Below are 17,130 nucleotides of genomic sequence, written 5' to 3'. Positions count from 1 at the left end.
CGATATCGCTGTGTCTGACACGCAGCAGCGATCAGGGATCCTGCTGAGAATCGTACGTCGTAGCAGATCGTATGGAACTTTCTTTCGTCGATCACCCGCTGACATCGCTGGATCGTTGTGTGTGACAGCGATCCAGCGATGTGTTCGCTTGTAACCAGGGTAAACATCGGGTAACTAAGCGCAGGGCCGCGCTTAGTAACCCGATGTTTACCGTGGTTACCAGCGTAAACGTAAAAAAAACAAACAGTACATACTTACATTCCGGTGTCTGTCCTCCAGCGTCTCAGCTTCTCTGCACTGTGAGCGCCGGCCAGCCAGAAAGCGAGCACAGCGGTAACGTCTGACGTCACCGCTGTGCTTTCCGGCCGCTGTGCTTACACAGTGCAGAGAAGCTGAGACGCCGGGGGACAGACACCGGAATGTGAGTATGTACTGTTTGTTTTTTTTACGTTTATGCTGGTAACCAGGGTAAACATCGGGTTACTAAGCGGGGCCCTGCGCTTAGTAACCCGATGTTTACCCTGGTTACCTGGGGACTTCGGCATCGCTCCAGCGCCGTGATTGCAACGTGTGACCGCAGTCTACGACGCTGGAGCGATAATCATACGATTGCTGCGACGTCACGGATCATGCCGTCGTAGCGATCAAAATGGCACTGTGTGACGGTACCCTAAGGCATGATAGTAAATACGTAACAGTAAGAAAAACCCTCTGGGCCTAAGTTGGCAATGCTGCAATAAACCAAGTATATCAGCTGGAAAAATGTGATAGAATATAATTGACAAAGCATATGCCGCCAAGGGGATGAATTCAAGCGCTTATATATAATATCTCAGCAGATACATAGAATGGCTTAAAAAAATTACCTAAGGGTATATGAAGTGGGCAATTGTATGAACACGTGCATAGACAAAAATGTTTAATCATCCCAGGAAACCATTTGCCAGGGTGAAAGTGAAGACCATAAATATATATCCGTCTTATAATGCTAATTGGTGAAGGTAATGCATGTCAAAATTCTTAAGGACTAAAGAAATGGCTTGTTTCTATAAAAAGACCATCATAACCTATATGTCCTAAAAGTGATCGCATATATGTCAAAACAAACTATATTTGCCCATGCCTGTAAGGGGTAAAAAAATATACCACGTCCCTGTAATAGGTCATTAACTAATCACTTGCATAGAAAAAAATATTTAATCATCCCAGGTGACAGTTTGCCAAGATAAGGATGAAGGCAGTAAAAATATAGCTGTCTTATAATGCTGGTGTTAGAGTCCTGGGTAGTGCCCCCTCCTTACCTGAGAGTGGGATACCACACCTCTGGGTGAGGTGCAGTACCTCTGTGGCGACTGAACCCTCAGGGGCACCACACATACCCCTGTCCACCCTGTGAGGAAGATAGCTGGGTCGCAGAGAAAGGAAAGGATGGTGATCCTCAGGGAAGCTGTTATGCCAGGAGGAGAGTCTCTAGGGTTGGGCTAGGGACTAGTCAGGCAGAAAGGAGATGAAGACTGGCCAGGAAAAAAAGTAAACATCATTAAAATGGGACTGAGTCTTATTCTGTATGCTACAGCTGTGTGTAACCAAATGGCATAGTAAAGCTGAACCTGCTAACCCGGAGCCAAGGTCTCCTGTCTGAGGCTACAGCCAGTCAAAGGACTCCTGAAGGAACAGTGAGTAAGGAACAAACTCCACAGCACCACACTCTCATGACCGACTCCTGTGGAGAAGATGGGTTTCATGGCAACCAGAACTCAAGTTCTGGCCAACAGCAAACCGGCCCTGTGCCCTCCTTCACATACACACACACTCTCTGTGATGTAATTTCGGGCATACAGTCTCCTTACTTGACAGATCCTACATGACGATCACTGTCCCAGTAGAAAAGATAACACAGCAGCTGACAAGGAGCTGCAGAAAGTTCTGTGAAAGAGGACAGCCACAGACAGGACAGACAACTTCCTGGTCCTGCTGTCCTGTCCTCACTCTGAGCCCTCCCCTGACCTCTGCTCCCTGACTCGAATATACTGAGATGGGCTTCCAGTGGTGATGTGTAAACGTGCTTGGATAAGCGTTATCAGAGCATGCTCAGGTGCTAACCGAGTGTCTTCGGCGTGCTCGAAAGATATGTTTGATTCCGCGCGGCTGCACGTGTCGTTACGCCCCTCCCCTTCTGATATAAGGTGGTGCTGTAGGCTGTGGCCTACTCTGCGTTCCCCTCATCCCAGCTCGGGCTGTGCTACTAATAGAGCTATGACCAAGGTTGATGCCTAACTAAGTATTGGTCCTGAAATATTTGGGGAAAGACCTCTGATGACGATGGTAACTTGTAGAACACCAGATTTAAATGAGAAAAAAACTCTTGTAAGTGATATGATTTCTGCTTGTTATTTTTTTAATCATTGTTATGCTTTGCATATAAAGCAGCATCATATGTCTTTGGCGTGTGGGAGGAAACCGGAGAACCCGGAGGAAACCCACGCAAACACGGGGAGGACATACAGACTCCTTGCAGATGTTCTTGGTGGGATTGGAACCCAGCTGCAAGGCTCCAGTGCTAACCACTGAGCCACCGTGCTGCCCTCAAATGAATTAAGACAAGTTCTTTGTTACAGCAGATCCATCCATTTATGTTCAGCCTTGTACTGAATAGCGAGGAGAGCTGTCCTCTTCGCCTCTTCGCACTTGTTGTTGTTACATTCTTAGGTGGTGGCCAGTGGATGTAATCGGCCTCCACAGCGGCTGCAATAGCATTTATTCTTTGTTATTTCTCTGTAACGCCCAAATCTACAAAGATAGAAGGAATATTGGTTAACAGGCTGGTATGAATGTTGGTTAGTATCTTGGATTGTATCAAAAAGAAGTAATTGTACCCAATATGTTAAGAACTGTTGATGGACAACAAAATATAATATATAGCATCCTTAACCCTACAGCTTCCAGACGTCAGTCTTCGCTGATAATAGTAAAATATAAAAGCTTAATATGAACAGAACCGCACTGCTGCCATTCCACAGTGAGTGCGTTTCATCAGGCATTGAATCATCAAATTTACTTACCTCTTATCACGTAAAGAACATTGATAGTAGAAGTTGTACTTTATGATGTAATAGTGATATTGCGTCACCTCTGGCAGCTCAGGATGGATATGTTTGATGCTTTTTGCATAATCCTGCCATAAGGGACCATGATGATCTTTCAATAGACCATCGATAGTCCAGCAGGCTGCATGGCACATCTCATGTGCAAGTGTGGAACGTAATCGTTCTGAAAATAAGAGTATATGAGATGTATTACCTAAGTTGGAGCTGTTTACCATGTATACACGTTATCTTATTAAGCTGCTGGAAGTGATGTCGTGATGTGAAACCTACCGGCAGAATCCAAGAATTTATCAGAAAGATGTGTCATGGAAAGACGTTGCTTAGTCTTCATATTCAGCATGTGGTGGCATCGACCGGCTGTTGTTTTCAGTCTCTTATTCCACACAATGTTCGCTTTTTCAGGAAGCTAAGGAGATGAAACAAATTCCATTAAATCTGTAAACTCTTAGGTCCCAATCTAACAAAGTACCCAATGCTCATATGCAATTTACATTACTGGTCTCCTTATATTGGGCATGGGGTATTTTGAGAAGTCCAAGTTGTGAGAGCAACAACAAAAATAAACTTATAAACTATCCAAATGTCAACTAAATGGATTTATTTCTAAATGTAAAATTCCTTTCAACTTCAAGCCAAAATTTGAGAATCACTCTATCAGTTCATAGTATTTCTCATGTCCGGCTCCATTAATTCCATAGATAAGAAGAGGGTTTTCCTGAGATTTTCAATAACTAAATTTCAGAAGAGTAACACAAGTGCTAGCGTGCTCTCCAGAAAGCAAAGCCTCTTTTCTTGGAAATAATTTTGGGAGGAGGGAGATGATGGATGAGTCATGTATAACCCAGATACTGATGATAAGATACCTGATTCCCGAAGATGGTTATATTATACAGATGGTACAGTTCTTCCGCTAGCTCCTTTTTAGTCTCCTGGAAGTTTGTCACGTAGATGGAACTGGGTGATATAATGTCTTCCAGGAAACAACCAGGGATTTGGCACATTGGCATACTGGGAAAAATAAGGAATCATCTATAAATTCACCAGAAACATTTCTTACCTAGTTCATGGTTTTATATAGAGATATTTATGCATTATATAACTCACCTCTCCTCTGTGTCGGAGCACTCCTCACTATCAGATGGTTCATTATCTGTACAGAAAAATGGAAGAGTAAAAAGATATTTACAATTTTTAGGTTCAAAACTGATGATTTTGTCTATGAGGTATGTCTGTATGCAGATAGAGGTCCATAAACATGGAGTCTGGAAAGTCAATAAGACTTCAAATATAGGTTCAAACCAGAGCAGAATAATCCCACACCAGACTACAAGAGACCCTCAGGATCCTACATTGGGACCAGGATCTCACATTGTAAGGAGGTCCAAACACAACAGGACCAAGGAGTTTTAGCACACGTCTACCCCACCTGCTGCTCAGTGAAACTGCCCTTATTAATGATATGATGTATGTGTTTAGTACAAGATTAGAAGTGAACATGTCCAACGTCGCCAGAGTATGAACTCTCAACAATCTCAACCATTCTAACAATGGTTTTCAGAAAATAAATGGTTGTCAGGAAATAAATGAAAGCTGAACTTATATGATTTCCAAATAGATATGAAAATTTATGTCAATTAATATGTTTTGCACCTCTAACACAGGTAGTACTGTCATATTAATTATTTATGGCAGATCAATGGGAAAGTCCTGTCTAGTGGGTCTTCCTTGTAACATGAAAATAGATGTGATGTGACGTTCTTTGCCGAGTCATGATAGTTTCCATAGGTTTCGATGAAGATATGGAAGCACTTGCATATGACTCTATTGATGTCTATGGGACTTACAGCAAAACCCAAGCAAATTTATTGCACTGCTGTAAGAAATTCTGTAAAGACAACGGTGGCACTTAGCCAACATGGCGGTCACTAGCTCTGCCAATATGGAAGTGTCCATGACCTTCATGCAGCACAGAAAACTAGGAATTGTTCGTTCTACTATAACATTAACCTTAAATGAAAAAACCAAAAAAAGATGATACACTAGCCGATGTATAGAAAATGTTATACTAAACTTTATTGACACAATTTAAAAACCTCCATCGCACCAAATTGGAACAGAGAGTGAAAATCGGCATTACAATGCGCTCTTTGTAATACATGGGTGACCGACACACTCACCCGGCACCACAGCCAAACAACCACCTGGTATTGATATGTCTATTTTTTAGCCCTTTTATATATAACCACTGCACCAGCAGCTAAAAGCATTGCTTATTCCACATAGAAAAGAGTACTAATTAATTACATCATTTCACCGGTGCAGAAGACAGGGCAAACCTGCACTATTTACCCCATAGTAGCTAATAGCGACCATATAATGAAATAATCATTTTACCTGTACTGCAGGGATACCAGGGTGAGGCTGTAGTCCGGGCGAGTACGTCTGCCCCGACGTACGTTTCGGACCTTTACCTTTTTCAAGGGGCCTAGTTAACGCTGTTCTCTGCCCGCTTTAAATAGTATTACACTAATGTGCATGGTGTCCACGCCACCGGAAGTTGCGCACCCGACCCGGAAATGACGCGCCGCGTCGCCGAGGCAACCGCAACGACAACAAGCACCGGAGTCACATGAAGACAGGGAAATACCCCGCCTCCATGTAAAGAATCCGATACCCGCAGCCACCGCGGCATCCCAGGCAGCGAGCGCGTACAGGGCACAGATTTGCAAAGCCGATACCTATATATCTACACTATAACAAGTACACACCATACCCCATAAACGAGCACCGCATGATTAAAAACCCGGTCATGTACAGACAAAATAGTGGATACAATATGATATATAAGCCAATCATACAATATTGCTTATAAACATAGCACAGAATGCAGGAAACAGATATGCACAGGTATATAACGCAATAAACATTAGTAATAATGAATTGATGATGTTGTTCCTTCTTGCATCCATAAAGATAATTTCCCACAGTGTACAAGTGCTTCCATCGTTCCATGTGCCTATCAGTAGAATCCACAGTGTCTCCACAGATACCTATACTAAAACAATGTAAAAACAAATTAAAATATGCACACAAAAAGCGCATTGTCCCCCGACTGTGCTACAGAGGGTGGGAGTTAGAGAAATGGGGTATAACTCAGATTCTCGTTGAGCCCAGATGGATGGACTGTACCTAGTGTCCATATCCACCTGGACTCTAATTGGGCCAACCTTTTGAACATTCCTCCACCCCGAATATTGCCATCCAACATGTCGATGCCCCTTACCCGCAACTGTCTACTATCACATCCGTGAAACCTATGAAAGTGTTTGGGAATTGTTTTAAGCAGTGTCACGTCCACTGCCGTGGCTGCTGCTTCAATTCCCAACACATGCTCGCGGATCCTTATCTTAAGCTGTCTAGTCGTCATCCCCACGTAGATCATATTACATGGGCAGACAGCATAGTAGATTACGTTTCTACTGGTACACGTAATATTGGTTTTTATTTTAAATTCCCTGGAGCCATCTTGATTTTTAAATGAATCTATTCGATCCATATTGACACAGGCCACACAGTGGCCACAAGGGGCACTACAATGCCGTCTTTTCATTTGATCAAGGAATGTGGTAGTTGGCTCACCCGTATAATGACTGCGTACTAATTGGTCCCGTAAATTTTTAGATCTTCTGGCTGTGATAACAGCTCTATCTGGGACAAATCTCGCAATCACCGGGTCGGCCTTCAAGATGTGCCAAGATCTGTCAAGAATTTTCCTCATTTTTGAAAAATGTGAATGGAAATTGGTGACAAATCTTACATCACCACATTCCTTGGATTGGCGTATCCCATAAAGTAACTCATTTCTGGAAGACCCTTTTGCACGGTTGTAGGCTTTTTTGATCATGCGGTTGCTAAAGCCTCGCTCCCTCAAGCGTTGTTTTAAATCATCCGCCTGTGTGTGGAAATCACTCTCTGTCGAGCAGAGTCTCCGCAACCGCAGAAACTGTCCGGTGGGGACAGACTGGATCATGTGTCTCGGATGAGAGGAGGCCGCATGTAACAACATATTTGTGGAGGTGGGTTTTCGAAAGATGTCTGTCTGTATCTCACCCTTATTATCTTTTTTCAACGTGACATCTAAAAACTCAATAATAGACTTGTCACACTTAAAGGTGATAAAGATATTCTGGTCATTATCGTTTAGTGACCTCATAAACACATGGAGATCATCAATTGATCCCTGCCAGATCAGCAAAATGTCGTCAATGTACCGCGTCCAAGACAGGACGCGGCACATTGGCGACGACTGATCGGGCAGGGTGAGGTCTCTCTCCCACAGCCCCAGGAACAGATTTGCGTACGCTGGGGCGAAAGAAGCCCCCATTGCTGTCCCCTGGAGCTGCAGGAAGAAAGACCCCTTAAACACAAAAAAATTTTATGAGTCAAAGTAAAATTCAACAATTCAATGACCAATTCCCTAATATCACCTGGTAAGTTAGACATAGTCAAAAAGAATTTAACAGCACGGACACCATCCGTGTGCCTGATACTGGTGTAGAGGGATTCAACGTCCCCCGTCACCAGTACCATATCATCCTCCAAAGTGAGGCCATCCACCCGCCTCAACAATTCTCCTGTGTCTTTCAGAAACGATGGCAGAGACTCGACCAGCGGTTGCAGTTTAGAATCTATCCATCTATTTATATGTTCAAGATAGTTCCCTCGCCCTGATATAATGGGGCGACCGGGAGGCGCACGTGCATCCTTATGTAATTTTGGCAGCAAGTAGAAGGTGGGAACAACAGGATCAGATACAATTAAGGCATCAGCCAAATCTTTTGTTATTGTTCCCATCTCCCTTGCCCCAACAACAATGGATTTCAGCTGTGAGGAATAAGCGGACAAGGGGTTGAACGTGAGTTTTTTATAGCATGTGGCATTATCTAATTGGCGAAATGCCTCTTTTTCATATAAGCTTTTAGGCCACACCACCACGTTCCCCCCCTTGTCCGCTGGTTTAAAAACCACATCAGTTAGATTTTTAAGGACCCCTAGCCGCTCCCGTTCACCCCTAGTGAGATTATCATTGTAGATGTAGTGTGGTATCTCACAGAATTCCTTACTGACAATCTGTACGAATAAATCGACATTTGGACATGTAACTAACGGGGGAAATTTCTTGGACCTAGAACGTATGGATACCGGGATCTTACCTCCCTCTGTCGTGTTGTGTTCAACCGCTAATTCTTCAAGAGTTCGTAAAGCTATTTGTTCTTCCTCTGTGGGGAACATTTTTAATAAATTGCCATCAAAGAAATGCTTTTTAAAGATTAACGAGCGAGCAAATAGATGTAGATCCTTTATTGCCAAAAAGGTATCAAAAGGTGCAGCAGGTGAGAAAGAGAAGCCCCTTTCCAAAAGTGCCAGATCTACATCTGTGAATTCATGCGTGCTCAAATTAATTACCTTGTTTCCGTATCGAGTAGACACAGGAGAAAAGTTTGTTCTTCTATACGGGTGGAACGTGTGTTCCCTTTGATTGCGCCTCGTCTGTCCAGACCCAGACGCCACTGACACCTCTGAACCATCCGACATATCACTTAGAGAGGAAACGGAGGAATGTAAGGTAGCCTGCTTCGACTGGTGTCCTCCTTGAATAGTTTTCCTCCACAAATATACGTGATTGCTCTCATAGTCCCGACGGTCCCGATTTAATTTATTCAATTGGGTGGTTTGAATTTTTTTGACCACTGTTTCTAAGATCTTATCCGTCTGACCATGAAAGGCTTTCACTTTTTCAGTCATATTAGACATACAGAGTTCATCTTCCAAAGTTTTAATTGACACATCCAATTGGGTAATTAATTTGCCATTATGTTCGCTCAATAATCGCATGAGCGTTTTGGAACAAGTGCTGCACGCCTCCTCCCATCCGGACACGAAACCACTGTCCTCCACCGGAAATGTAGGTATGACACGTACCCTCAACCCTCTCGGTATCATATTTTTACTCAGATATTTCTCCAGAAATGTACGGTTCCACCATAATTTAGTTCTTTTTATTATCATTTTTTGTAGAACCAGTACTTGCTCATCCCATTTCCCCTCACCACTCTGCTGAATGTTGGACCCCTCTCCCCCAAACAATTGGTCGATGTGTGACAGCCAAGTCTTCTCCTTGGCTTGAAAGTCCATGTCAAATCCGACTCCTGTGCAAAACACAGCAACATTAAACCATATAAAACAAAAATGACAGAGACACATGATCTGAATTATCTGCAATATATTTACTCCTATCATCATGTGTCTGCTAGGACTATCAGACTCATCATCATAACCATAAATGAAAAAACCAAAAAAAGATGATACACTAGCCGATGTATAGAAAATGTTATACTAAACTTTATTGACACAATTTAAAAACCTCCATCGCACCAAATTGGAACAGAGAGTGAAAATCGGCATTACAATGCGCTCTTTGTAATACATGGGTGACCGACACACTCACCCGGCACCACAGCCAAACAACCACCTGGTATTGATATGTCTATTTTTTAGCCCTTTTATATATAACCACTGCACCAGCAGCTAAAAGCATTGCTTATTCCACATAGAAAAGAGTACTAATTAATTACATCATTTCACCGGTGCAGAAGACAGGGCAAACCTGCACTATTTACCCCATAGTAGCTAATAGCGACCATATAATGAAATAATCATTTTACCTGTACTGCAGGGATACCAGGGTGAGGCTGTAGTCCGGGCGAGTACGTCTGCCCCGACGTACGTTTCGGACCTTTACCTTTTTCAAGGGGCCTAGTTAACGCTGTTCTCTGCCCGCTTTAAATAGTATTACACTAATGTGCATGGTGTCCACGCCACCGGAAGTTGCGCACCCGACCCGGAAATGACGCGCCGCGTCGCCGAGGCAACCGCAACGACAACAAGCACCGGAGTCACATGAAGACAGGGAAATACCCCGCCTCCATGTAAAGAATCCGATACCCGCAGCCACCGCGGCATCCCAGGCAGCGAGCGCGTACAGGGCACAGATTTGCAAAGCCGATACCTATATATCTACACTATAACAAGTACACACCATACCCCATAAACGAGCACCGCATGATTAAAAACCCGGTCATGTACAGACAAAATAGTGGATACAATATGATATATAAGCCAATCATACAATATTGCTTATAAACATAGCACAGAATGCAGGAAACAGATATGCACAGGTATATAACGCAATAAACATTAGTAATAATGAATTGATGATGTTGTTCCTTCTTGCATCCATAAAGATAATTTCCCACAGTGTACAAGTGCTTCCATCGTTCCATGTGCCTATCAGTAGAATCCACAGTGTCTCCACAGATACCTATACTAAAACAATGTAAAAACAAATTAAAATATGCACACAAAAAGCGCATTGTCCCCCGACTGTGCTACAGAGGGTGGGAGTTAGAGAAATGGGGTATAACTCAGATTCTCGTTGAGCCCAGATGGATGGACTGTACCTAGTGTCCATATCCACCTGGACTCTAATTGGGCCAACCTTTTGAACATTCCTCCACCCCGAATATTGCCATCCAACATGTCGATGCCCCTTACCCGCAACTGTCTACTATCACATCCGTGAAACCTATGAAAGTGTTTGGGAATTGTTTTAAGCAGTGTCACGTCCACTGCCGTGGCTGCTGCTTCAATTCCCAACACATGCTCGCGGATCCTTATCTTAAGCTGTCTAGTCGTCATCCCCACGTAGATCATATTACATGGGCAGACAGCATAGTAGATTACGTTTCTACTGGTACACGTAATATTGGTTTTTATTTTAAATTCCCTGGAGCCATCTTGATTTTTAAATGAATCTATTCGATCCATATTGACACAGGCCACACAGTGGCCACAAGGGGCACTACAATGCCGTCTTTTCATTTGATCAAGGAATGTGGTAGTTGGCTCACCCGTATAATGACTGCGTACTAATTGGTCCCGTAAATTTTTAGATCTTCTGGCTGTGATAACAGCTCTATCTGGGACAAATCTCGCAATCACCGGGTCGGCCTTCAAGATGTGCCAAGATCTGTCAAGAATTTTCCTCATTTTTGAAAAATGTGAATGGAAATTGGTGACAAATCTTACATCACCACATTCCTTGGATTGGCGTATCCCATAAAGTAACTCATTTCTGGAAGACCCTTTTGCACGGTTGTAGGCTTTTTTGATCATGCGGTTGCTAAAGCCTCGCTCCCTCAAGCGTTGTTTTAAATCATCCGCCTGTGTGTGGAAATCACTCTCTGTCGAGCAGAGTCTCCGCAACCGCAGAAACTGTCCGGTGGGGACAGACTGGATCATGTGTCTCGGATGAGAGGAGGCCGCATGTAACAACATATTTGTGGAGGTGGGTTTTCGAAAGATGTCTGTCTGTATCTCACCCTTATTATCTTTTTTCAACGTGACATCTAAAAACTCAATAATAGACTTGTCACACTTAAAGGTGATAAAGATATTCTGGTCATTATCGTTTAGTGACCTCATAAACACATGGAGATCATCAATTGATCCCTGCCAGATCAGCAAAATGTCGCCAATGTACCGCGTCCAAGACAGGACGCGGCACATTGGCGACGACTGATCGGGCAGGGTGAGGTCTCTCTCCCACAGCCCCAGGAACAGATTTGCGTACGCTGGGGCGAAAGAAGCCCCCATTGCTGTCCCCTGGAGCTGCAGGAAGAAAGACCCCTTAAACACAAAAAAATTATGAGTCAAAGTAAAATTCAACAATTCAATGACCAATTCCCTAATATCACCTGGTAAGTTAGACATAGTCAAAAAGAATTTAACAGCACGGACACCATCCGTGTGCCTGATACTGGTGTAGAGGGATTCAACGTCCCCCGTCACCAGTACCATATCATCCTCCAAAGTGAGGCCATCCACCCGCCTCAACAATTCTCCTGTGTCTTTCAGAAACGATGGCAGAGACTCGACCAGCGGTTGCAGTTTAGAATCTATCCATCTATTTATATGTTCAAGATAGTTCCCTCGCCCTGATATAATGGGGCGACCGGGAGGCGCACGTGCATCCTTATGTAATTTTGGCAGCAAGTAGAAGGTGGGAACAACAGGATCAGATACAATTAAGGCATCAGCCAAATCTTTTGTTATTGTTCCCATCTCCCTTGCCCCAACAACAATGGATTTCAGCTGTGAGGAATAAGCGGACAAGGGGTTGAACGTGAGTTTTTTATAGCATGTGGCATTATCTAATTGGCGAAATGCCTCTTTTTCATATAAGCTTTTAGGCCACACCACCACGTTCCCCCCCTTGTCCGCTGGTTTAAAAACCACATCAGTTAGATTTTTAAGGACCCCTAGCCGCTCCCGTTCACCCCTAGTGAGATTATCATTGTAGATGTAGTGTGGTATCTCACAGAATTCCTTACTGACAATCTGTACGAATAAATCGACATTTGGACATGTAACTAACGGGGGAAATTTCTTGGACCTAGAACGTATGGATACCGGGATCTTACCTCCCTCTGTCGTGTTGTGTTCAACCGCTAATTCTTCAAGAGTTCGTAAAGCTATTTGTTCTTCCTCTGTGGGGAACATTTTTAATAAATTGCCATCAAAGAAATGCTTTTTAAAGATTAACGAGCGAGCAAATAGATGTAGATCCTTTATTGCCAAAAAGGTATCAAAAGGTGCAGCAGGTGAGAAAGAGAAGCCCCTTTCCAAAAGTGCCAGATCTACATCTGTGAATTCATGCGTGCTCAAATTAATTACCTTGTTTCCGTATCGAGTAGACACAGGAGAAAAGTTTGTTCTTCTATACGGGTGGAACGTGTGTTCCCTTTGATTGCGCCTCGTCTGTCCAGACCCAGACGCCACTGACACCTCTGAACCATCCGACATATCACTTAGAGAGGAAACGGAGGAATGTAAGGTAGCCTGCTTCGACTGGTGTCCTCCTTGAATAGTTTTCCTCCACAAATATACGTGATTGCTCTCATAGTCCCGACGGTCCCGATTTAATTTATTCAATTGGGTGGTTTGAATTTTTTTGACCACTGTTTCTAAGATCTTATCCGTCTGACCATGAAAGGCTTTCACTTTTTCAGTCATATTAGACATACAGAGTTCATCTTCCAAAGTTTTAATTGACACATCCAATTGGGTAATTAATTTGCCATTATGTTCGCTCAATAATCGCATGAGCGTTTTGGAACAAGTGCTGTGCCCTGTACGCGCTCGCTGCCTGGGATGCCGCGGTGGCTGCGGGTATCGGATTCTTTACATGGAGGCGGGGTATTTCCCTGTCTTCATGTGACTCCGGTGCTTGTTGTCGTTGCGGTTGCCTCGGCGACGCGGCGCGTCATTTCCGGGTCGGGTGCGCAACTTCCGGTGGCGTGGACACCATGCACATTAGTGTAATACTATTTAAAGCGGGCAGAGAACAGCGTTAACTAGGCCCCTTGAAAAAGGTAAAGGTCCGAAACGTACGTCGGGGCAGACGTACTCGCCCGGACTACAGCCTCACCCTGGTATCCCTGCAGTACAGGTAAAATGATTATTTCATTATATGGTCGCTATTAGCTACTATGGGGTAAATAGTGCAGGTTTGCCCTGTCTTCTGCACCGGTGAAATGATGTAATTAATTAGTACTCTTTTCTATGTGGAATAAGCAATGCTTTTAGCTGCTGGTGCAGTGGTTATATATAAAAGGGCTAAAAAATAGACATATCAATACCAGGTGGTTGTTTGGCTGTGGTGCCGGGTGAGTGTGTCGGTCACCCATGTATTACAAAGAGCGCATTGTAATGCCGATTTTCACTCTCTGTTCCAATTTGGTGCAATGGAGGTTTTTAAATTGTGTCAATAAAGTTTAGTATAACATTTTCTATACATCGGCTAGTGTATCATCTTTTTTTGGTTTTTTCATTTATGGTTATGATGATGAGTCTGATAGTCCTAGCAGACACATGATGATAGGAGTAAATATATTGCAGATAATTCAGATCATGTGTCTCTGTCATTTTTGTTTTATATGGTATAACATTAACCTGAATTTTATCTAGAAGTTATTACTTACTTTCATTTGAGGAAGTTTCTCGACCATTAGATTCCTCATTATTACTAATGAGAATGATATCATCATCGGAGCTGTGAAATAAATATAACAACATATGAGCCCACCGCTGATCATTAATCCCTATGAAGTATTTAGTAATGGAGAAGATGTATGTCTTACCTGGTGGTATCATCCGAATCACTGTCTGAAGTTATTACTTTCAGATCTGCGGGAGCAAAAAACCATAAATCTCTTTTTAGAATATTGTAATTACAATGACTGACATTCAACATCACAGAAATAAATGGTATTAAGTAGTGTTGAGCATTCCGATACTGCAAGTATCGGGTATCGGCCGATACTTGCTGTATCGGAATTTCCGATACCGAGATCCGATATTTTTGTGATATCGGGTATCGGGTATCGCAACAACATTAATGTAATAATGTGTAAAAAAGAGAATTAAAATAAAAAATATCGCTATACTCACCTGTCCGACGCAGCCGGGACCTCAGCGAGGGAACCGGCAGCGTTGTTTGTTTAAATTTCGCGCTTTTACTTGGTTACGTGAAGTCCCGTCTTGTGATTGGTCAGGGCGGCCATGTTGCCGGGACGCGGACCAATCACAGCAAGCCGTGACGAAATTACGTCACGGCTTGCTGTGATTGGTCCGCGTCCCGGCAACATGGCCGCCATTAACCAATCACAAGCCGTGACGTCACGGGAGGCTGGACATGCGCGTATTTTGAAAAGCGCGCGTGTCCAGCCTCCAGTGACGTCCCGGCAACATGGCCGCCATTAACCAATCACAAGCCGGGACGTCACGGGAGGCTGGACATGCGCGTATTTTGAAAAGCGCGCGTGTCCAGCCTCCAGTGACGTCCCGGCAACATGGCCGCCATTAACCAATCACAAGCCGTGACGTCACGGGAGGCTGGACATGCGCGTATTTTGAAAAGCGCGCGTGTCCAGCCTCCAGTGACGTCCCGGCAACATGGCCGCCATTAACCAATCACAAGCCGTGACGTCACGGGAGGCTGGACATGCGCGTATTTTGAAAAGCGCGCGTGTCCAGCCTCCAGTGACGTCCCGGCAACATGGCCGCCATTAACCAATCACAAGCCGGGACGTCACGGGAGGCTGGACATGCGCGTATTTTGAAAAGCGCGCGTGTCCAGCCTCCAGTGACGTCCCGGCAACATGGCCGCCATTAACCAATCACAAGCCGGGACGTCACGGGAGGCTGGACATGCGCGTATTTTGAAAAGCGCGCGTGTCCAGCCTCCCGTGACGTCACGGCTTGTGATTGGTTAATGGCGGCCATGTTGCCGGGACTCGGACCAATCACAGCAAGCCGTGACGTAATTTCGTCACGGCTTGCTGTGATTGGTCCGCGTCCCGGCAACATGGCCGCCCTGACCAATCACAAGCCGGGACCTCACGTAACCAAGTAAAAGCGCGAATTTTAAACAAACAACGCTGCCGGTTCCCTCGCTGAGGTCCCGGCTGCGTCGGACAGGTGAGTATAGCGATATTTTTTATTTTAATTCTTTCTTTTACACATTAATATGGTTCCCAGGGCCTGAAGGAGAGTTTCCTCTCCTTCAGACCCTGGGAACCATCAGGAATACCGTCCGATACCTGAGTCCCATTGACTTGTATTGGTATCGGGTATCGGTATCGGATTGGATCCGATACTTTGCCGGTATCGGCCGATACTTTCCGATACCGATACTTTCAAGTATCGGACGGTATCGCTCAACACTAGTATTAAGATATTCAGTTTACCCCTATATGTATATGGGAAAAATTGTCCCACTAGGCTACAGTAAATCGCACTATGGACAACTTCAGTCAATGTGACTCAACATGAGAAGAAATTCCCAAATCCCATTATTGTCTGAATTAAGAATGACAGCATGAATATCCCTAACCAAATGTTGAAAAGAAATGTAAATATTAATTAATTACCAGGGAAGTAAAAATCCCAACCATGACCAGGCACGTTACGATGGTGATATTATTATAGGATGGGCCAAAGATGGCGGATATTTTTACAGGATTCATGCTTGGATGAGGACTTAGTTACAGGATAAGAGCCAGGGTGGATGACATTATTACAGATGCCTTTATATCTGACCTACATGCTTCTGGGGTCATAGGTCCAAGGTTTGCCCCAATGCCTACAGGACTCTAATTATGCCGCTGCTCATTACCACCCACATACAATAGAGGATAATCCAAACCCTTACCAAAATGTGCACATAGGCAGCACCCAATGGCTACAATGACAGCACTAAAAATATCAGACCCTTTTCTGGATCAGAACACAATACCTGGTTTACTCGGTGACGAGCAGGAATTCAAGCCACTGGTGGTATTCAGGCTTGGGGACCTGGGAATTGGCTTCTTCCTTGGATGAGTCTGGAGAAATATCAAATATGTCAACTAAAATCTTTAAACATGAATATCTCCAATTTATTATTTTAACTCAAATGCATTCTAAATAATTAACAATATAAAATTGAAATTTACCTGATGGAAATCTTCATCATCACTACTGTCCTCACAATCAGAAAGGACAATAATTCGCTTAAAGCGCTTCGTTTTCATCATATTTGCAAAATAATCTCTCAACACTCCTCTCTCCACAAACGCCTACAGACACCCTCAACAGAACTTTGGATGGCGGGGTGTTCTATATCTTTCTGTCACTTGTGACATCATTGGAATAATGCATTTCTTTTATTTTTTCAAAATCTTTATTTAAATATACTATAAAATGAACCAAAAAAACAGACAAAACCAACAGTCTTTTTAATTTTGCAGCTCCAACCTAACTCCAACTGTTCAGAAAACAACCAACATAAACCGACTTAAAAAAAAACTGGAAAATTGGTAAACGTACAGAATAATTATCCCAAATATTTATGCCTTCCTCT

The 17,130-nt window shown here is 43.7% G+C and overlaps 1 protein-coding gene across 1 annotated transcript; it reads right to left on the bottom strand.

Annotated features, from left to right (window-relative positions):
- Positions 1-2,459: 2,459 nt before the first annotated feature.
- Positions 2,460-16,860, bottom strand: LOC143769849 (germ cell nuclear acidic protein-like). The gene is made up of 9 exons (XM_077258791.1): positions 16,724-16,860; positions 16,525-16,612; positions 14,369-14,414; positions 14,210-14,280; positions 4,212-4,257; positions 3,971-4,115; positions 3,378-3,513; positions 3,063-3,270; positions 2,460-2,790 (listed from the first exon to the last, which is right to left on the bottom strand). The coding sequence occupies exons 1-9, from the start codon at positions 16,802-16,804 to the stop codon at positions 2,706-2,708; spliced, it is 906 nt and encodes a 301-aa protein (XP_077114906.1). The 5' UTR covers positions 16,805-16,860; the 3' UTR covers positions 2,460-2,705.
- Between the last annotated feature and the right edge of the window lie 270 nt (positions 16,861-17,130).

The sequence above is a fragment of the Ranitomeya variabilis genome, chromosome 4, assembly GCF_051348905.1.
Source record: "Ranitomeya variabilis isolate aRanVar5 chromosome 4, aRanVar5.hap1, whole genome shotgun sequence".
In the NCBI taxonomy this organism is placed as follows: Eukaryota; Metazoa; Chordata; class Amphibia; order Anura; family Dendrobatidae; genus Ranitomeya; species Ranitomeya variabilis.
Note: the sequence above shows the minus strand (reverse complement) of the source record. Positions and strands in the feature narration are given on the sequence as shown.

Excerpts from the sequence above, each read along its gene's own strand:
- LOC143769849 (XM_077258791.1), bottom strand. The coding sequence starts at position 16,804 with ATGATGAAAACGAAGCGCTTTAAGCGAATTATTGTCCTTTCTGATTGT. Across the intron at positions 3,271-3,377 it reads TAAATTCTTGGATTCTGCCG|AACGATTACGTTCCACACTT; the intron begins GTAGGTTTCACA and ends TCTTATTTTCAG. Across the intron at positions 2,791-3,062 it reads TGTTCTTTACGTGATAAGAG|ATTTGGGCGTTACAGAGAAA; the intron begins GTAAGTAAATTT and ends CTATCTTTGTAG.